We start from the raw sequence: 22,731 nt of genomic DNA on the forward strand, positions 1-22,731 counted from the left end.
AGCATAACAGAACAAAACAAAAGAAAAAATCAAAGCAGAACAGAAAAAAACTGAAAAACTGCAACAGAACAAAATAAAAAGCGAAAATTCGAAAAAGAACAAAACAGCGCAAAAAAACAAACAAAACAAATGAATACAAAAGAAAACAGAACACAGCAAAGCAAAACAGAACAAATCAAAGCAAAACATGAACAAAACAAAAACAACAAAAGAAAACACAAAAAAACAAACAATAGAACAAAAAAAGCAAAACATAGAACAAGCAAAAACAAAGCAAAACAAAACAAAACAGAACAGAAAAATAAAACAGAACAGACCAAACAAAAAAACTGATTGTTAGCTGATGTGTTGACAAATAAAGGTAAAACTGCTGAAGACACATGCATCTACAGCCGCATACTGTAGGGTAGGCACTACATTTGGTTTGAAACTTACTTCGCCATTGTTAGAAATGATGTTGAATATAGTATATCGCTGTACAGTGTCCATCGGGTGCACACTTCAGAATCTTGCAGAAGTAGTAGGTCACCCAGGAACTTTTCGCCTTCTGTTTTATGAATGCTGTGAATTCAGAACACACTACTCAGCTTACATACTGTATAGTGTACTGTATACTTCGCCCATTATACAGTATAAAATTAGGCATATTCAGATGCAGTGAATGACTTGAGTATGATGCAGTTGGTAAGAGAGGAAACTGACAGACAACAAATCCCGGTTACCATAGTTACCCATTCATTAGTGCGTGGAAAACAAAAATACCTTTCCTATAGTTTTGGCTTAATTTTCTAAGAAAACACGCTGAGATGTTGTTGTGTTGTATGTATCATGGTATCTGTGATTTATTTGCCCCACAATAAATCATGAGTCACCGACTGCCTCTATGATTGAGGAAATTTATTATTAAAATGATATTGTTTCCAGAGGCTTTGATATTACTACAGGTCAGACCCCATGTGCCTCATTATGATTGAAGAGACTCTGAGTTATGAATAAACCTTCTGAAGCACAGTTATTATTCAGGTGGGAGGACAGGATATTGCTTTGTGGCTTTTACCATCTCCTCAATAAAATTCTCCGGGATGAAATGACCCATGTAATTGGCTTCACAGACTTCATTTACTTTCCCTGGAGTGACCTGTGCCATTATCCCAGTAGCCATCTCCCATTTATCCTGATTTTTTATACCAAAGATTTTTCCTCTAGAAGGAAGCTGGAAGCATTAATTCTACTGTGGATGTGTTTGTCTTACTGTATATCAGCAAACTGTATGAAGACATTCTGCTGTGGTTTGAAGACCAATACTTTTTATTTTCAAAGCTTGTCACAAGAAGAGATTCGCTGTATACAATTCATTTTAGATTCTTTTAGTTAGATATATCACACACCATTGGACATTAGACATAAAATACAAAACATTTCATCATTAAATATGTTCTAATGAACATTCATGTGCACAATAATGTGCACTGATGAATCATCAACAATAAGACCAGGAATGTGATTTAAGAATTTAAATAGGGCCACTTTTGATAGCTTAAAAAAATGATGATAAAACAATGGCAAATACTTTATTAATTCCACAGTGCATGACAAAAACTGAATGTTACATTTCGTCAAGGTTTTGTCTTGAATCTCTTTATTTAGTAGATACATGTATGAAATGTAAATGTATAAATGTGAATTTCACAATTAGCATACATAGTGAATGATCTATGGTTTGAATTGGTATTTTCCATATAATACGTGTGCATTGTTCAGGGCTGCAGTATATGCACTTTACCTTATGAATTAGCTTTCTGTCTTATTCCTCTTATTTTAGCCTGTAAAGTAATGTTAATGTTCTCAGTATCTGTCAAATGTCATATTTTAGGTCATGCAACTGCACAGCAAACACGGCGAATGAATTATGTATGCGGCTTGCACAATAAAGGCTAAAATATAAAGCTAGCCTAATATTCATCTGCGAAATCACAAACATTGCGCCACTTTAGACTTTTTCACTAACAGTATCAGCAAGCACACTTAATTTTTTTTTTTTTTTTTTTTTGGTCAGATATTTTGTATGTCTGAATTTCACCAACAGCTAGTTAGTTCGTTTCTGCAGGTTACATAATACACCAGTAGGTGGCGGCAAGTGACTGTCTTTTGAGTGAGTTATTCGTTCATTCGACCAATTTGCTCAAAACGCTGATTCGTACTGGAACAAAACAATTGACCAGTGTTGAGGGTAATAAGATTACTTTTCTCAAGTAACGAGTAAAGTTACGCATTACTTTTAAATATACAACAAAATAATTTTTAATTTTTAGTCATTTTTTCAAATAAAGCCGGGTGCTCACTGTCTGATTTTGGCTGCGATTTGGCCAGTGTCTACCCGGCTTAAAGGATAACTGTTGCCAAAATACAACCTAGGGTCTTTTTGTGAATCTACTCGAGGAAAACTTTCGTTAAAAAGCATAATTAGGATGGAAACGCCACTTTTAAGTTTGACCGTATTTTCTTTTTCGGTCAAATTGCCTTGTGAATGGGAGTGAATGGGGCACGACTATGATGACATCAAAAATCACTATTTTTAAAACACTAAGAAGGCTCGACACAACATCACCAGCAGCTCTACACATGAACTCCAGCATTGAGAACATTGTTTGTGTTCACTGAGTTTACTAAAAAGAAAGATTTTGAACAACTCACTGTCTCTGTGTCCACCGGCATTTTGACAGTCAAAAATAGTCGATCTCCGAATGAACTGACTCTGAATTTTAATATTGCTTCTTATATGAGCATCCTTTTTCAAATACAAGGTCAATATTGATTTTCACTAACGACAAAACCACAAATTATCCATGAATTTATATGGAACTAAGCTTTAGGAACTTTTCCATCTTTACTCTCCTTCATGGTTCATTGCATTCGGAGATCGACTCTTTTTGACCGTCAAAATGGCGGCGGACACAAAGTCAGTGAGTTGTTCAAAATCTTTCTTTTTAGTAAACTCTGTACAAACAATGTTCTCAATGCTGGAGTTCATGTGTAGAGCCCCTGGTGATACTGAGAGCACAGTTTCATGTTGTGTCGAGCCTTCTTAGTGTTTTAAAAATAGCGATTTTTGATGCTATCATAGTCGTGCCCCATTCACTCCCATTCACAAGGCAATTTGACCGAAAACGAAAATACGGTCAAACTTAAAAGTGGCGTTTCCATTCTAATTATGCTTTTACACGAAAGTTTGCCTCGAGTAGATTTACAAAAAGACCCTAGGTTGCATTTTGACGAGAGTTACCCTTTAAATAACGCAAGTTACTTTGTTTTCCCATTTAATGGCTGACAACTCTCCTGTCCCGATGTTGAGAGAAATTTTGTTGGGTACTGTTGTTCTAGACAGTGTAAGGATGCATTTACTCATCTCTCTTGCGCAGGTTCAGTATTCCTCAGAATGAATAAAAACACTGAAACACAACAAACCTGCAATTATTAAATATGTTAAATATGATAAACATACTTAATGCATTTAATCTCACTTTTTTAACCAATGTCTTTGCTGCTGAACTTTGATGATTCATTTCATCCATACTAATAAGAAAAAATGACTTAAGATAAACATCACATTTGTGTTTCTTTTTTTTATTTTATTTTTATTACTTTCTTCTCCTGTGTCATTTCACTTTTGGTGTGAAAAGGTCTTTTACATTTGCCAGAAACATAACTTTTTTTGTTGTTGTTATTATATTTCAAACAAGCAAGTCCAGCCCAGGTGAGAAAAAGTAACACAAAAGTAGCATAACCCATTACTTGCCATAAAAAGTAACTAAGTAACACAATTGGTTGCTTTTTTAGGGAGTCATGCGATATTGTAATGCACTACTTTTAACTTTCCCCAACTCTGCAAGTATTTATGTGTGATTCATTGAATCATTCACTCAACCACTTTGTTCAAAAACACGTATTCATTCTGTAACCAACACAGCGACTGAAGCCGTTTCCATCCAGCAACATGGTTTCCATCCCAAGTATTCAAGAGAACAAAATGGCCTCTTCCTGGGAAATTGGTGCAAAATATCTGTAGAAAGGGAAGTTGTTGCAATCGGGGAAGCCATTGTGGCTCTTTTTCGTACATCATAAATGACTTGCACCTTGGAGTAAGCAGATGAAACTCAATATTCTGGTGTTTGGGAATGCACTCGTGTGAGACTTGATTTTAGTTAGTTAGATATTGGCAGACAGTGAAGAGACCTGAACGGCGGTATAATGAGACAATTTCCAGAGGGTAAAAACAAGCCAATCTGCATAATTTGGTATGTACTTAATGGAAAATGTGCTGGTAATCTAGCAAAGAAAAGAGTTCCAGTCTGGCTGTGAATACATGGGAGGGAATCACAGATTCTTTGTTTTGTTAGAAAATCAAACCAAATTTGATTTTTGCCCAGTGTTGCCTAAACATTTGTATACCTACGTATAATTTATGTTTAAATGTATGATTACTGAACTTTTTGTAAAGTTGCAGCATTCATGTCAACTTCAAGCCATATAGTACAAAATGTACAAGTTGAAGTTTGTTTCTCAGGAAAAGTTGGTCTTATTCTCCTGGCATCCATCCATATCATAACCTTCTCCTTCAGTAGTATTGGTGCCATTGCAGGGTGGGACTTCACTCACAGTGCTGCGCACGGTAACCCTCGTCATGCTCAGAGAGTATTTCCTTGGGGCGGGATGCCATTTGTGGTGGCACATCACCTCTTTAAACATCTCCCTGAAGCGGGTGGACATAAGGTTGTAGAGAATTGGATTAATGGCTGAGCTCAAATAGAAGAAGACCCCGGAGATGACATGGACATACTCATAGACCTTCATGTGTTCATTCTTCTGGTCCATGAAACTCCACATGAGACGATCGGTGTGGAATGGAGCCCAACAGATCCCAAACATGACCACTAGTACAACTGAGGAGAAAATACTGTGTTACAGATAAAATCATTTTTTCATTGTTATTGTAAAAACTTAACTGACTTTGTATGGGCTTTTTCAGAATAGCAAAAAAAAAAAAAAAAAAAAAAAATCCTATAATTATATGTATACATTAAAACCAAAACAAGTTAAATATTATTGAGCATTTCAGACTGTATGTTTTGACTTGAACTTATGTGTTACTGATTACATGGATAAAAAGGGGAAAACAACTATGAATTGTCACTCACTTTGAAGAGTGATGACATCCAATTTAATGTTGATAACAGACAAAAATAGATATGATTAAGAGTGCTTGAAGGAAGCACACACCCAAATCAAATTGTATCTCAAATGCCATGTTGCTCTACTGCTTGCCTACATTTCCAGCAGTTTTTTTTTTAAGTAATCTTATGGCTGCGGAAGACTTTTAATTCATTTAATATATTTTAATATTGTGCACAAGACGTTTGGAGTTCTGAAGATTATGTTTATTTTCCGTTGAATTTAACACCCAGTATTATGGGATCTTGCCCCCCCACCCCCAACCCCCATTTTGCACCATTTAAAAAAGGAAAAATTCTATATATAAAACATTCTAACACTTAAGGCGTTAGTTGCAAAGAACCGTTAGTGGGGAAATTCATTCAATAGATTAAGGTTTGTCATTCTTTAATATGCTGTGACAGAGCTGCCTCAGTTCAGCAGTTCACAACGCCCATGAAACGATGATTAAAATATAGCAAATATATTTTAAAATAATTTTGCAATGAATAAATTGTGATTCCACTTGTCTGCCTGTTATGTTTTTCTTAATAGCTACATATTTTTCAGAAATGGTTTAGAGGTAGGATTGGGATTAGCTGCTCAAAATATCATTTAAATGCTATATCGTTACTAACATTGTCATTTTCCTACACATTTCTGTCCATTAAGTTGCATGTATCCTTTTTATATTCTCTATAAAATGGTTATGTTTAGGTTTGGCGTAGGGTTTAGGGATCTAAAATTCGTCGATAAAAGGGCAATTATACAACATCTTAATAATAATGTTTACTTTTAAATGTCACCAAAAAGTCCATTTTGTACGTTTCAGCATCTACCGAAATGTACAAAAAGTAAATGTCGTACCCTTAAATGTTATGTATTACTCCATACGTATTAACAATGACTATTATTTAAATGGTTATGTGTCAACAATGATTTGGGGGTATTATATATCATTAGAAAGCAGAGACTGCAGTCTATTCAGTGCATAAAACTCAAGATGTGTTTCAAAACGACTCAAAAGAATGGAGCACATCACATATGTTAAGAATATGTTCAAAGTGTATTCAAAACAGCCATGGCTACATCCAAAAGAATGCAATTATTGGCCGGCTGGCCTACTCACACAGCATTTTAGTGACCTGCTGGCGACGTTTCTTCTGCTGCTGACTGCGCACATTAGAGGAGCTGTCTTGTCCCAGACAGGCTTTTGCCTCCAGGACCTGCAACATCTTCTCTCGCTTCAGCCGGATGCCGATGAGCAAATACAGCACACTTATGGTCAACATGGGCAGGAGGAAAAACAGCACAGTGGTGATTTGGATGATCAGGTTGTACATCCAGCGTGGCTTGACCAGCATGCAGGTGGCGGATGTGAGGATGGCTCCTGCTCCTTTCCCTTTGGGAAGAGGGAGGGTAAAGATGCCATGGAGGCTGGTGTTGGGAATGGCGCACAACACAGACACGCTCCACACGGTCAAGATCACGCGCTTGGCGTGAGTGCGCGTCACTACGTATTTGGCCCTGAGCGGATGGACCACGGCTATGTAGCGCTCCACGCTCAGCGCGGTCACATTGAGGATGGAGGCGAAACACACAGTCTCAAAGAGGAAGGTCTTGAAGTAGCAGCCGCCCTTACCCAAAAGGAACGGATAGTTACTCCACATTTCATAGAGCTCCAAAGGCATTCCCAGGAGAAGCACCAGCAAGTCCGACACCGCCAGACTGAACAGGTAGAAGTTGGTGGGTGTCCTCATGACCTTGTTGCGAGCGATAACAATGCACGTGAGAATGTTTCCCACCGCTCCCACCAAGAAGATGAGCAGGTAGGTTATGCAAACTGGCAGGAACACCGGGGAACGTCTAGGTCCCAGATATCTCTCCAGATACTCGTCTTGGTTGAGGCAAAACTCTTCCATCTCCAACACAGTGAGGTTCAACACAACACTGGCGTTGCACAGCAGATCTTGGATGCATCTTGAAGCAGAGGAATCCGTCGAAGAACAGTTGGGTTGGGGAATCATTCTGAACCTAGTGAATGAAAGGGGTTGGAGAGATCAGATAAGGAACAAATTTCTTGGCAAGTGGACAGATTGAGGATCTTTTGATGGGGGACAGATTGAGAGTTTTTTAGGCAGTTGAGAGTGAGGCAGAAGGAAACAAGGAAGGATGATATGGGACTGTGGGAGATTTTATATTAAAACTTAAGTTTTTTTTTTTAATTCTCATATAAATAATGGGAAGTTGATTCATACACTAAGCACATGAGGAAAGCTGTAGGCGGTAATGGTCAATGTTATTATAGCAGAATTGACGCCCCGAGGTAAATCTGATTGTGTCTTCCAGAAGCAATGCAAAACTCATGCAAGCAGGCAAATGAGACAATTTTTTAAAGGCTGCAATTTGGCCATAATTTATTAAATTCACTTGGAAAGAAAAGAGGAGATATATGTAACATAATATGGTATAGAATACGGTCTTGTAATGAAGTGTGGCTGTAATGAGCGCACGGCGATTAGAGAAAAAAAAAAAAAAAAAAACTTCATTCTTTAATAATAAATCCAAAGTAACACTTAGGAGTATCTTATATAAATATATTTTATATAAAATATAAAACAACCATGTAAACTGAAACGACATGGAACAATAAACAGAGGAAACTAATTTTTAAGGACCGTTTAAACGATACCGTTTTCAACTAAAAACTTTTTATGCATTTTGACTGTTCATTTATAAGACATAACTTTTGAAAACGGGTTTCAAAGTGCAACATTTTTAAAATGATACCGTTATCCTCAGTGTAAACTACAAAAATGCTACACCTCATGCGCATGTGTACAGTATTACATGTTCAGTTCTACTGGCCTGGCATGAATAATGCAGTGTTTTAGTCGTTTTCGTGGATCCGTGTGAACGGGGATCGTTTTGACAACATTACGTGAAAAACGCAAAGGAAAACTGTTCTGTTTCTCGTACATTGTTGTCGTGTAAATGTGCCCTTAGGGTATGAGTACAAAAAGGTAATAAGGACACTAAATGAACAACAGGTGAACATAGTCCAATCATAAACCAACTAATTAGCAAACACAACTCAGGAAAGGCAGCGCAGGGAACAGAATAAAAACAAAACAGAACGAGACCATTACAGGTCTAGTATGTTGTGGCTTTTCAATTCAATAGGGGAGAGTGGGGTGAGTTGTGCCAGTTTTTACTCAAAGTGACTTTAAAGTGAGGCCATGACAGTAATGCCTTCAACTTAAGGATGTACATGTATTTCAGGATGTGGTGCATCCTTGAGAATACTAACTTTGGATCTGAAATAAATAGTTTCAGAAATATAGCTTTTGGGAAAAAAGTGGTCTCATGGCACAACTTGCCCCTGGTGCGGGGTAAGTTGTGCCTTTTGGGGAAATATGTTGGGGTAAATTGTGCCAGTGCTTTCTGAAGTAAAACAGAACATTTTACTGTTATGAACCGTATGCTATATGAAAGCAAGACAAATTCAATACAAAATGACTCACTTAAGGTCTATTTAGATATTGTCACCCTGGAATACCATAGCATGCGTTTTTCCTACTATGGTCAATTGCATAGGGATTTTGTATTGAACATAACTCTGGATCACAGTGTCATAGAGACAAGGGGGCGGGCTCATTTTACTCAGACGACCAATCAGTCTCTCAGGATCATTGTGAAGCTATCAAGCTACGCCCTAGCAACCATTTAGAGCACCATAGCAACACAATATATGATATTTGTGAATCATTTCAGGCAAAAAAGGCTTTGGCAATAGATGCCTGTTGACATAGCGCTGTCTGTCAATTATGTAACATATAAGAATAAAGTGACTAGGCTAATTTCTAAACATCCTATTGTGACTTAGGCCACTTAAAAACTGAATAAAACTTCTCTTTAATAACATAGTGCAAACTCAAAACTGAAATCAGTGTTAGCTAAATTAAACAAATAACAGGCAGGCCCAAGTCAAACACTGATGAGGCATGTCCATCTCCTCACTTCTCCAGATGATCCCCTGTGAGTATGTAGGTCTAGGTGGTCTGGATCTGGCACAACTTAACCCAAGCCCTTTGGCACAAATCACCCCAGACCCACAAGTTTGAATAATTAGCATGATCCAGCAGTTAAGAGCTAACATCATGCTAACTGTATAGACTCATGGTGTAGCCTACTTAAGCACTAAAACATGTGTGAAATGTTTTCAAACTTGTCTATAATTGTTCAGACACTACAATAAAAAAACCTTAATCATAGAAAATTTACTTTGAAAGGGAAAAAACAGTTTTTTGCACTAAAATGTGCTTAACTCTCATGCCATGTATCTCTCTTCTTTGGAGGATGAGTAAAATTGATAGCTTTTCAAAATTATGTGGTCACATGACCAAATTATTCTTTGGTTTTCCAGAACAAGGGGTGGAACTACTTCCCCCCCCTGGCACAAATCACCCCACTCTCCCCTACATTTTAATTTGCGGCATTTGTCCAAATTCGTAATACACAGAAAAGTGTTTGTCAAAGCTAATGGTAGGTCTATTTCTAGTGGTTTTTAAAGATACGTCATATATAACCCATTTATTAAAACTTTGTAGCAGTGGAATTGGAAGTAATGGGGCAAAACTAAATCAAGGGGAGAAAAAAAGAAGGGAAAAAAGGAAGCAAAGGAAGCTATATCTTAATGTGACCTCTAATACGGCAGTAAAGCCCCCAATGGATATAGGTGGAATGGGAAAGAGTGAACCGCTGCAAGTGCTCGGAAATCGTTTAAATTTGAGAAGGACTGCTGATTCCCCAGCAGGATCTGATCTCATGGTTCAGCAGCCATGCCATTAGTAGAAGAGGCAGGGATGGTCTTTGGCGAGTTGGAGGAAAGAGACACCTTTTGTTTCAGCTTGCAGGATTATATTAGTACTGTATACTCCTTTTCAAGCCAATGTGATGGTTATACAAAAATGAAAGCATAATATTTCACAGAAAGTTGATGATGTAATGTTTCCACACACTTAACCATAAATGCATTATAGTTTAAACTTAGATTAAATGCAATTAGTTGAACTTAATAGTGCTTTTTTTAACCACTCAAGTAGGACATGAGTACATCGTTAGATGTAATACTGACAAATGTACTGACAAACATTTATAGTAAACTAAAATATACTTTCTATAGAAACTTGCATGTCATGTATTTATATATGTAATTGCACATTTATAATGATAAAGTTATAATTAAGTACACTTAAAATATATATTAACCAACACTCTACAGTTAAAATTATAATCAAGTCCTTTACATGGAAAACTTGGCAACATGGCAAGTGTACTTCCTATAAATCGTATAAAAGTACAACATTTGAAGTACGCCACAAATGCACATTAAATATAATTATTTTGGACTACATGTATGCGTTACACAGCAGATTCACACAATCATGAATTCAATCCTTGCAACAGGCTGACGTATATGCAAGTAAATACAATACAATTACATTTATTAATGTTCTGTTGTTTGTTTTCCCCAATAACTAGTAACACCAAAAACTTAATTAGCCAAGTGCTTGCATTGAATCAAAAAATACTATAAACTTTGTACTTTTCAGCATAATTATTCTGAGGCATCAACAAGCCTGCCTACGGAAGAGGATTAGGGCCAGGCAATAATAAAAAAATAAAACCATCTCGAGATTAAAGTCATTATAATGCGAGATTAAACTCGTTAAATTTCGAGAAAAAAAGTCGAAATACAATCTTGAGAATAAACTCATTAAATATCGAGAATAAAGTCGTTGTGTTGCGAGAAAAAACTCGTTAAATTTCGAGAAAAAAAGTCGAAAAACAATCTCGAGAATAAACTCATTAAATATCGAGAATAAAGTCGTTGTGTTGCGAGAAAAAACTCGTTAAATTTCGAGAAAAAAAGTCGAAATACAATCTTGAGAATAAACTCATTAAATTTCGAGAATAAAGTCGTTGTGTTTCGAGAAAAAAAGTCGAAATGAAATGTACAGAATAACGCATTCGATCAGTGTTCATTGCATAGCCTCGATATCAACCTCATCGAGGTTTCGTGGTTTCCCAGGATACCATAAGACACATTATTAATCGTTGTTGGTTGTGTACGCCTCCATCCACAGAATGTAACGACTGTAACCATCTATACAGCCATTAATGGCAATGCCGTACGGTTTTAATTTATCATGGCTGTCCATATGCCAGAATGTATTTGGGCCAGCGAAAGTGGCGTCTTCTCAAGCGTCTCCTTCGTCGAAATTCCACACCTTGAGGATCAACAAGTTTAATAATGCGTCTTATGGTATCCTGGGAAACCATGAAACCTCCATGAATTTCATGTTGGACAAAAGCGAGTACATCGCGCAAATTGGACTGATTTTTTCTTCTAAAAACACCTAGCCGACCTAGACCTAATGTTCTATTCTTTGTTACTGAAAGAAAGTCAAAAATATAGATTGTCTAAGTGATCTAACTCTGCCATGTCCTCTATCAGGTTATGCAATGAACACTGATCAAATGCGTTATTCTCTAACGTTACATTTCATTTCGACTTTTTTTCTCGAAACACAACGACTTTATTCTCGACATTTAACGAGTTTATTCTCACAATTACTTCGACTTTTTTCTCGAAATTTAACGAGTTTTTTCTCGAAACACAACGACTTTATTCTCGAAATTTAATGAGTTTATTCTCAAGATTGTATTTCGACTTTTTTCTCGAAATTTAACGAGTTTTTTCTCGAAACACAACGACTTTATTCTCAATATTTAATGAGTTTATTCTCAAGATTGTATTTCGACTTTTTTTCTCGAAATTTAACGAGTTTAATCTCGCATTATAATGACTTTAATCTCGAGATGGTTTTATTTTTTTTATTATTGCCTGGCCCTAATCCTCTTCCGTACCTGCCAGACATTTTAAAAGACAATATAAATAAAATAAGGGACCGTTCGGTATTTATGGAACGGACCACCGGAGGGAAATAGGGGAGGGTCATGTCTTTGTATTCTTTGTTGAGGGGTGGGTCATCCAACTTTTGTATTCATGAAAACAGCAAAATTTCAAAGTGGCTTGTTGCATATTTTTTTCCATGTAGCTCCATGTAGCTCTCTCAGTCTCGGCCCCCCATTGCTATCAGATGGGACTGACCCAACAAAAATCCAGTTTGGCGCTGTTTGACAGTGCACGCGCACTTCGGGCATACACGCTCAGAAAAAGTGCATCATGTCAGAACAGAACGCCAATGAAATTTTTACCCGGCAAAGCTTCAAAGCATGAGCAAATAATTAACTTTTGTGATTGCGCATAAGTGCAGAGTCCTGTGAGTGTAACTCTACCGCTGCATTAACATGTGATGTGAATGCATGTCGAGTTTTGCAGTATTGGGACTGAGGCGCCAGAACTTTAGCTGATAGAATGTGCGCTGGAGCACGATACTACCATATTTTAGTTTGCATGCTTATTGTGTTTCCACAACAATGTTAGTGAGTAAATCTACTGAAAATCCCACCATAACAGTGGAGTGTGATGTGTAAGATGTAGGGCTACCACATCTTTCAATTACTATTAGTATTATTTGAAGTTAACATAATAAAATACTTAAAAAAAAAAATAGTTGAGGATAAATTCTTTAAAATTGGGCAATTCCAGCGTTATGGATGTGACATTTGCAGTCAAAACTTGAAATATAAATTCTCTATGAAATAGAAAATGCATTTAATAGCAATATATTGAAACATCTGTTTATATATCCATAACATTAGAAAAATATCAGTCTACACATACGTTTTATATTTAATATGAGAGAAATACACGTGACGTGACACAAAAAAACTTTAACTTTTAGGTAGCAACATAGGCTATTTTTTTGTAATTCTATGAATTACACTGCGCAAAAACAAAAGTAGGCCTAATACTACCCACCGGATGAAGAAGGGTCGGCCACCACAGAACATAAAATATTCTTTTTATTTTATTTTTCGTGTTCGCATTTATGAGGAAAAAAACTATGTTACGGACGTGTCAGTTCTCCGTTACGGACATGAACGCGCTGAAAGCGACTTTCACGGAGACCTCAAACAGAAAGCACAAAGCCTTTCTTTAAAGTGAATTTCGTTTTGTATCAATTCTATCTTAATTCTAATCAATGATTCATCAACCAGTTGCCTGGATTTAATAAATAAAAAGTAGGCCTAAATATAGCAGGCAATAGATAATAACGACACGGAGGCGCCGGCACGTGAACTGGAGCTCGTCTCATAAATGAACCGAAACTCAGCGTATAAGCTACTTGCCTCACAGACCTGAGAGAAATATATAGAAAGCTTGAAATGTCTACTTTTAAACAGAACAATTCAAAACAAAAGAAAACAGATTGCTCTCTGCTTATGTAATCCGTATGAAATGTGCATTTCTCTCTGGCGCGTTTCACTACTGCGTAGATCGCGAGTCAACATCGTCAACTTCATCTTTGCAGCTGACACTGCTATATTTGACATACCGGTATTCATAATCATTACTTTTGCCAGTCCTTTGTGACAGCTTTTAGGTGCTTTATTGGCAGCGCCACCCTTATGTTACATGAACACGTCACCACCAAGCGGGAAGGAAGTCGACTGGAAGTTGAAGCTGGCCGCGTGCCACCATCTTGTAGCAGAACTTCACCTGCTGTTAGCATTCCATTGTCTCCCATTCATTTTGGCGTCACTTTGACAGCGAATAACTTTACATCTGAGGCGTTTGAAGACTCCATTTGTCCATTATTTATTTCTAAAGAAACACGACAATGTATAACATGCTCCATTACCTTGTAGCTTATGTTATGGCCACGTAGAAGCAGTTTTTGTAAAAGTAGGCTAACGATTGCGTCATAACCACGCGACTCTCTGTTGCACAGTAGAGAGATTACCGTATGGACGGGACGAGAAGCTCCCGGGCAATCGGGGAGACGTGGAGGCAAAATTACAAAATAATTAATCAGAATACCAAGCAAAAGTTGCTCCTGCTCCAAGCTCATGGACACCTCCTACTCACACTCTCCGTCTCTGCAAGTTTCGGAAGGGAATGATTCAGATTTCTCATGCCACAGCCACTAGAAGACAGACGGGTTGCTCACGTCACATCTACGTCGTCAAGCTCTGTTTGAGTCGGTTTGAGTCTGCGCGTCAGGAACGGAAGTCCTAAAAATGGGCTTCACTTGTCTCAATTGACCCTGTGCACGAGAAAAATGCTAACTTCCGGTTTGAGGGCGGAAGGTGGGTACTTCGTTTCCGGTTGCCGCCTTGTTTACATCAGTGGACCGGCGTTAACCGGCGTTAAGTTAGTTTAACCGTTCGCAATGGACCTAAAACATAAAAAAAAACGATTCACTTTTCAAAGGGCAGTCGGTGGTAATAACCACCATTGCTGCGTGCCACTATGTACCGCCGGGGGGAGATTCAACACAACCTTGAGCTTCCATAGTTTCCCAAAGGAACTTAATTTACGCGCCCAGTGGCTTGTTAAAATCAGAAGGGAAGGTTTCACCCCCACCACCAACTCCAGAGTGTGCAGTCGCCACTTCGAGAAAGAAGAGATAGTAATATCTTCTTCGGGAAAGCGGTGTCTTCGACCAAAGGCAGTTCCATCGTTGTTCGGTTGGAATAATTACACTAAAAAAACCCAGCGACCCGGAGTTTGGGAGCGCCGCCCTCGAGCAATCCAGGCTTTGGACCGCGCTCCAGAGGATGACTCCGCCGTGGACATGGTGACTGAGGTGGATGAAAACACTGTCTCTGGTTGTGCTGAGTTGGCTACGACACCCTTGATGAAAGACCACGATTACACAGCCAGCTCTTTTATCGTGGTCGACCGGATGAAATTTGAGAACATGTCGAGGCAGATCGAGGAGCTCACAAGGCAGCTCGAGTCACATCATTTGGAGAGATTTGGGTTGCAGCGGTTTGCCACATCACCTGATGACTTTCGGTACTATACCAGGTAAGAAATCAGAGATTTCACACCATCACATTTGGTGTATTTTATTTACTTTGTTCTGTAAATAATACATTATGAATATATACATACATGTCTTTGCTGACGAGGCAATAAAAAACTTATCAGCAGCCGGTGATGTAATTAGCTTTAAAGTTTCACGATAGCTGTATAATAGTTTGGCTAGTATGGATTTTTGCGGTTCCATACAATGCGTGTGTGGTGTGTGTCTGATGTGTGTGGATTGTGACTTTGTGTGTTTCAGTAAAGAAGAATAAAATATAATTAACAGATCTAGAGAAAACAACGCTAGATTCCATGTTCACAACATGAGAATGTTTTGATGTAATCTGAATGCCATCAATAGAAAAACTATATGATATGTGCTTTTTGTATGCAGATTTCCATCATATGAGCATTTCATGGCCTTTTGGAATCTAATCCAAGAGGCAACGAGCAGAATGGTGAGAGTCACCAGTGGTCAGAAGAACCTTTCCACCAGTACATCCACTGAGAGCCCTTTGAACAGATCAACAGTAAGTTCTACAATAAACATATGAAGACTTCAGATGCAAAAGCCTCTAAGTGCCACCTGAAATTTTCTTCAAAAATGAGCATTTTTATCAAGCTTGTATATTTAAGTAATTTCATTTTATTACAATTAATAGGTAATTTGAATTGCCATTAAAGTGAAATAACTGAACATAAACATACAAGCTTGACAAAAAATGATCATTCTAGAAGAAAATTTCAGATGGCACTTAGAGGCTTTTGCATCTGAAGTCTTCATATATACTACCAGCTTGGTCCATGTGAATTACACATTTTGCACTGTTAGCTGTTTTGTTTTTTGCTTGCTCTGGCACTCTTGTTGTCTGTGCAAGCGACTACCTGCTTTTGTTGCTCTGCTCCTTTGGCTGCTCAGCTCCACGCTGGCCTGCTATAGGCAGCTTACTCTTTTACCACCAGTTAAATCATTGATGAAAGTTTCCAATTTTTAGATTACATACACCCCCACATGCACTGCATATTTTAATCACCTTAGTTTGTGTATTTTATCTTTCTTGTATAGTGTTTCTATCTATTAATAATACGGTAACTATTTTCCCCAGAAATTGCTGCCAGTTGACGAGCTGTTCCTCTTCCTTAACTATCTATCAACCGGCTGTACACAAAGGGAACTTGCTCACAAGTTCAACATCCACAGAGCTACAGTGAGTCGAATAGTTGTGACGTGGTCCAACTTTCTATATACTTTACTTGGATCTCTCTCGATATGGATGACAAGCGGATCAGTGAGAGCAAACTGCCCCACAGATTTCCATGGGACTTATGAAAACACCCAGGTCATCCTCGACTGCACAGAAATGAGGTGCCAAACCCCTACCTCCCTTCTGCTCCAAAGTGAGGTATTTTCAACATACAAGTCGCACTGTACATTCAAAGCGCTTATTGGCATGTCCCCCCATGGAGCATTGACATTTGTGTCGGCACTTTTTGAAGGCTCCATCAGTGACAAGGAGATTTTTCGTCACTCCGGCATCACCTCCCTCCTAACACCCGACATGGAAGTTATGGTAGACAAGGGGTTTCTGATAGATGAGCTAGTTTCCGGGAAAGTGCATCGCCCAGCTTTTATGTCCAAACAGGATCAAATGCCCGAGGTGGACGTCCTTAAAACCCAGTCCATTGCACGTCTGAGAGTCCACGTCGAGAGGCTCATTAGGAGGGTCAAAGAGAACAAACTTTTTGACACGGTCATCCCTCTCTCCATTTGTGGGAATATAAACCAGCTTTTTACTGTTGCATGTCTCCTCACTAATTATCAGTACGGACCCCTGGTCAAGAAATGGATGGTCTGATTTTCTGGTGGCCGGATTTCCTAATCCATTCTATAATGAACTTTGACACCACACTCTCCTGGCTAAATAAAGGCCAATAACACATCACACAATACTCATAAAGTTTTGGAAATGATTTGCTGTTACTCTGCAAATAAAACTGCTTTACTTTTAGTGCTGTCTACAGCTTTGTTCTGTGTGCTTCCTGTTGACTGTGATATCTTTTTTTAGAAGACCCATTTATTTAAACTGGCTTTTTGATTTTTTTTTAGCACTTTCATATTTTATCTTAAGGTGTTTTATATTTTAATAATTTAGTTATTATATGGTTTTGATGTGTTTTTTATATATATATATATACATATACATACATACATACATACATACATACATATATATATATATATATATATACATATATATATATATACATATATATATACATATATATATATATACATATATATATATATATATATATATATATGTGATTCTTGCTCTGTATTGTTTGTTTTTGTGGGTTTCACAGTTGTAAAGCACTTTGGTCAACCTGAGCGTTGTTGTAAAGTGCTATATAAATAAATTTTGATTTGATTTTGTAAAAATGCAAAGACCATTTGTCTGTTCTTCAGAAAGCAAAAACACATAATAGATTTCAAGTGAACTATATTTGACAAACTTCAATTTCATAAATGGTTAACATGAAAGTGTCACTGCCCTTCAATAACAATGCATACAAAGGCACAAATGAACATTTATAATAATAGAATATATAACGTATACATATAAGATAACATATAACATAAGATAATAACAGATTTAAAGGAGTCTTCTGTAAAAATGTGCCCAAAACTCAGGAATGACAAGCAACCAATTTACGCCACTGCCAGGTATTTGTCCATGTACACGTGGAAGTAGAACTTATCTATCCCACGCTTAATTTGTTCCATCACACTCTCATCCCTCTGTATTCTTTGTATGAAAACATCATCTTGAGCGGAGACGACATAATCGCACCAACTCATACCGGTGACAAGTAGTTGGCCCTGAACTTGCCAATAATAGGCATGGGTTGGTTTGAGCTGCAATGACCCATTGATGACCTTGAGATACGGTGCGTCTACATAATTTGGAATGTTTGGACATTTTATTTCCAGAAGGCCAAACTGAGGCTGCTCCAAGGGGTCAAAAACAACCCCATCTGGTGAGGCACCAATCCATGGTGCATCCGGTTGTACCACAAACCCACATTTGTAGTGGTTCACACGTTTTATCTGGCAATATTCCCAGATCGCATCTGCCTCCAACTCCAAACCCCTCTTCATAGGCCCTGTCTGATGAGTACCTCTTAGAATGCGTTCAGCAAGTCCCTCTTCAGAGGCCTTGCCCACATGGCAGATCTCTCTAAAACGAGATGCAGTCACCCGTGGTTTCCGTACATTGTACCAATCGGCACACAAACTCTGCTCTCGCGTAGCACATTCAATCTTCTGGGCCAATTCCAGGGTAACCTCGAGACTTTTCATGTGCAGCTGTTGCTTCCTGGAACAGACAAACATGCACTCTGATGGTTCAAGTCTGTAGCCTTGCAGTGGCAATGATGGAGGAGGTGGAGCATCATGGAGAGTCTTTGCTTTCTCTTTGGCAGGTTGCTGATAAGAAAGGGGACTTCCATGTTGCACCTTGCCGAACAGTGAGTCCACAAGTGGGATATCCTCAGTTATTCCCATGCTGCAGATCATAGGGCGGTCAGCATCAGCTAAATCTTTGTACACCTCGGACACCCGAAGAACTGAGAGGTCAGGAAGTTCCCCATGAAGGCCTTTGTACAGTTTACTCCTGTATGTTAGAAAACACACACACACACACACACACACACACACACGCTAAAAATCTGCAACAGAGTAATACATTTTGCTTGAGGGGAAGAGCATTCTGGAAATAGAATACAATAACCAGTACAGTGACAGGTCATCAGAATTAATAATAAAATTGAATTTCATGATTTAAAGGGATACTCCACCGCCTTTTCATATTAAACTATGTTATTCCCTTAACTAAGACGAGTTGATACATACCTCTCTCGTCTCAGTGCGTGCACTCAATCGCTCTGGCGCGCGGCGAAACTTTGTTCACTCAGTTCATTCAATATGGGCCAAGCAGAGAAGCTACCAAACACCTCCACGTTTTCCCTATTTAAACACAGTTACTCGCGTAGTGTAACTCGACCTAGGACGGTGACACAAAACAAAACGTTGCGCTTTTCTAAGCGTGTAAAATGGATAACTATATTGTATGGCGGAATACCATAGCAAGTGCTTATGAGCACTTCGACTTGGCGCAGTAATATCTTCACTCGTGAAAAATCCTCTCACCGGCCCCCGCTCCCTCAAGTGAAAATATTACTCCGCCAAGACGAAGTGCTTACAAGCACTTGCTATGGTATTCCGCCATACAATATAGTTATCCATTTTACACGCTTAGAAAAGCGCAACGTTTTGTTTTGTGTCACCGTCCTAGGTCGAGTTACACTACGCGAGTAACTGTGTTTAAATAGGGAAAACGTGGAGGTGTTTGGTAGCTTCTCTGCTTGGCCCATATTGAATGAACTGAGTGAACAAAGTTTCGTCGCACGCCAGAGCGATTGAGTGCACGCACTGAGACGAGAGAGGTATGTATCAACTCGTCTTAGTTAAGTGAATAACATAGTTTAATATGAAAAGACGGTGGAGTATCCCTTTAAGGTGTGCCTGCTTTGGCCAACTTGAAAGACACCTGCAGAAGGATTTAGATGTAAAACACATAGAACCTACCTTGTAACAATAATAATTTCAGTTTCCCCCCACTGGTTTAAAATGCTATTGTCCAATGGAATGTTGTTTTCTAAAATCCCATAAATGGAGCACTTACCGCACTCCCTCTGCGGTCTTTCTTGTTTTTGGTTTGGCTGAGATCACAGCCATCTTGTCAACAGGGCCCGGCTTTATCCCCTATGTCAATATAGTGAAAAATAAATAGAGAATGTAGGCAAGTAGGATTGTTTTTAATCCACTGTAAAGCAGGTACAATGTATTTACGAAAAGTGCTTTATAAATAAAGTTTGATTGATTGAACTCACCATAACTCTAGGCTTATGCCACTGTTGTTCACCTTCAGTGCAGCCTAATATTGGGGGAACAACTTGGAGTTTCAATTGCGAATAGTGTGCAGATTGAAACAGAAGAGCTACACAATGGTTGCATAAAGCTTTCCCAGCCTTGCAGGTGCAGCAGAAGTGCAGAAGTTGCACAGGCTGCAAATCTTTTAGGACAACCTATTAAGTAAAACATATGAATGTATTTAATGTAATCAATGCATATCCCTTGACAGTATTACTCATTTCTTAAAAAAAAAAAGCCTGTCTGAACACCCCCTTGACATGATGCAGCCTGACATGATCCTAGAAAAATAACAATACCCTACGTCCATCACTACCCTACAGCCTAACAATACCCTACCCAACATTAGGCCTACTAGGATTTGTACACTGAACACAATTTCACACTGCTGCTGACTGTAACCATACTCTGAGCTTGTGAGGTTTCTCAGCTTTCCTCATGGACCTGAAGCACTCTGCCCTGACAACCACCTCTCCTGAGCCCTGATCTTTCTCAGACACTGCAGAAAAATAACAATATTAGCAAGTTAGTAATAGAATAACATGCAAGTTAGTTGGTAAGTATAATAATTAGCAACTGTAATAGGAACATATTGTTGTCAAGCTATCTAAAGCTTAGGCTATCTAAATCCATTTATCTAAAACTATGTTCGTTTGTTCATAGTCAAGTCAATCAACACAGTTTTCACACATATTTGGGTGGAGCCAGGCGCTGCTGCATTGTGAAAAGTAAACAATGTTTTCACATCTGCTTTTTGTCACCGCACCCAAGCAGTCGCTTTACAGAGTGGAGCGTTGCGTATCCATGACAACTAGACGGAAGATTTTAGGCTACTAATTATTTATTTATTATTATTATATTATACCCTTTAACCAGGAGAAGCCCTTGGGGTTAGAACATATTTTGCAAGGGAGACCTGTCTAGAAATATGTGTGAAAACCTTACAGTCTATGGTGAAAACAGCCTAACTTGATAACGAACGAACAACGTCGGATACCTTTACTCCCTGTATGACATGTGTAGGAGTGGTTGTCAACAACATAGCCTCCGAACATCATAAACAAAACAACGGCTAACACAAACTGTTCGGGAAAATGCACTATCTAACGCATGATTTTTATATATGACTTTTATAATGTATAGAGAGATAACATAACAGTTACCAGATAGCATAGCTTGAGCACGTAACTTAGCATGGATGTTTTTGTGACTTACCTTCAAAATTATGCAAATACTGAGAGATGTAATATTTAAACCCCTTCTCTCTCTTGCTCTGGGGAGCTGGGGAAAAATCACTAACCAGTCGATGAACATCATCGACTGTAATATTTGGCAAATGTCCAAGACATCTGGAGAAATATACATCCTCTGCGTCGTCCATCAGGCTACCGGAAACTAGACACCCCCTATCGGTTTCGCAGCCGGAAGTAGCATATGCTAACGTGCACATAGTCAATTGAGTTCCAATGAGATGGCTCTGTCCACTTCTTATACTGTCTATGGTCACCACCGCAGCAACACCGAAAACATGATTTCTTTTCAAATCTAAAATAAAAAGTCGTGATACGAACCAAATTTAGGTTTAGTCGTTTTTCATGGTTGTAAAAAACAAACAAAAAACAATGGCTATCTGAACATCTTTGCAAAGCGCAAACCAGTACAGAAGTAATCAATAAATTATCGGGGAGGGTCATGCCTTTTTTCACAATCCTTTTGGAGGGTCATAGAAAAATGTATTGCTGGTGAAGGGAGGGTCAAGTCTTTTTTGACTACAGATCTCAAAACTCCTCCGGTAGCCCCTTAAATAAAAAACGAACAGTCCCTAAGCTTTTTTACTTTGTGCCACTTAGATCTGATTTCATTGAGTCTGAAACCTAATTCACACATTCCCTGGAACATTCAATTAAGAGGAAACCATTCAAAGCAATTGTCATTCCACTGTGCCTCCAGTATCTGACAAGACACATATAAAGAAATAATAAATAAAAAAAAGTTTTTTTTTTTTTTTATATACCAACATTAACAAAATGCTTACCTTTTGCAATGCACAATCCAGTATGTTAAAACACCAGTTGAGGGTTGAATTGAAACTGATGTTCTGAAGCTGAAGGTTCTCATCAGAAGCCCATTGCTGCTAGTCAACCGCTATTCTAGTTTTAAAGATTATGGGAGTGTTTCCTTGAAACACAGTTATGCTTCTCTCTCTCTCTCTCTCTCTCTTTCTCTCTCTCTCTCTCTCTCTCTCTCTCTCTCTCTCTCTCTCTCTCTCTCTCTCTCTCTCTCTCTCTCTCTCTCTCTCTCTCTCTGCCCCTATTCTGTGTGTCATCACAAGTCTTGCTTAACCCTATACAAGCACTGAGCATTTTGTTTGGTCTTTTTTCATCCTTCAGGCTGCCCACTTCACACTGTCCACATACGTCCATTCATACTCAAACATAGTGATTTTGCACGAGGGACTAAGAATCTTTAATTTATGCTATTGTACCATCAGCAGATCTATGTTTAGTTAAGCTGGATAACTAAA

The 22,731-nt window shown here is 38.4% G+C and overlaps 3 protein-coding genes across 5 annotated transcripts; 1 reads left to right on the plus strand and 2 right to left on the minus strand.

Annotated features, from left to right (window-relative positions):
- Window positions 1-4,560: 4,560 nt before the first annotated feature.
- Window positions 4,561-7,235, minus strand: nmur1a (neuromedin U receptor 1a; the record flags this gene model as incomplete). Its single annotated transcript, XM_081384889.1, has 2 exons — window positions 4,561-4,940; window positions 6,338-7,235. The coding sequence occupies 2 exons, from the start codon at window positions 7,233-7,235 to the stop codon at window positions 4,561-4,563; spliced, it is 1,278 nt and encodes a 425-aa protein (XP_081241015.1).
- Window positions 7,236-14,438: 7,203 nt separating this feature from the next.
- LOC308702113 (uncharacterized protein) lies at window positions 14,439-17,232 on the plus strand. Its single transcript, XM_081384774.1, has 3 exons — window positions 14,439-15,214; window positions 15,609-15,744; window positions 16,321-17,232. Exons 1-3 carry the CDS (start codon window positions 14,574-14,576, stop codon window positions 17,068-17,070), a joined length of 1,527 nt encoding a protein of 508 aa, XP_081240900.1. The 5' UTR covers window positions 14,439-14,573; the 3' UTR covers window positions 17,071-17,232.
- A 467-nt stretch (window positions 17,233-17,699) lies between these two features.
- LOC308701889 (uncharacterized protein) lies at window positions 17,700-22,372 on the minus strand. Of its 3 annotated transcripts, none has more exons than XM_081384364.1 (4): window positions 22,243-22,372; window positions 20,168-20,362; window positions 19,960-20,039; window positions 17,700-18,888 (listed from the first exon to the last, which is right to left on the minus strand). In XM_081384364.1, exons 2-4 carry the CDS (start codon window positions 20,168-20,170, stop codon window positions 17,925-17,927), a joined length of 1,047 nt encoding a protein of 348 aa, XP_081240490.1. In that variant the 5' UTR covers window positions 20,171-20,362; window positions 22,243-22,372; the 3' UTR covers window positions 17,700-17,924. The 3 variants fall into 3 exon arrangements, with proteins under 3 accessions (XP_081240490.1, XP_081240488.1, XP_081240489.1); XM_081384362.1 differs by lacking the exon at window positions 22,243-22,372 and adding an exon at window positions 21,423-21,748; XM_081384363.1 differs by lacking the exon at window positions 22,243-22,372 and adding an exon at window positions 21,423-21,659 and having other exon boundaries at window positions 20,168-20,211.
- Between the last annotated feature and the right edge of the window lie 359 nt (window positions 22,373-22,731).

The sequence above is a fragment of the Scardinius erythrophthalmus genome, assembly GCF_964197995.2.
Source record: "Scardinius erythrophthalmus genome assembly, chromosome: 14".
In the NCBI taxonomy this organism is placed as follows: domain Eukaryota; kingdom Metazoa; phylum Chordata; class Actinopteri; order Cypriniformes; family Leuciscidae; genus Scardinius; species Scardinius erythrophthalmus.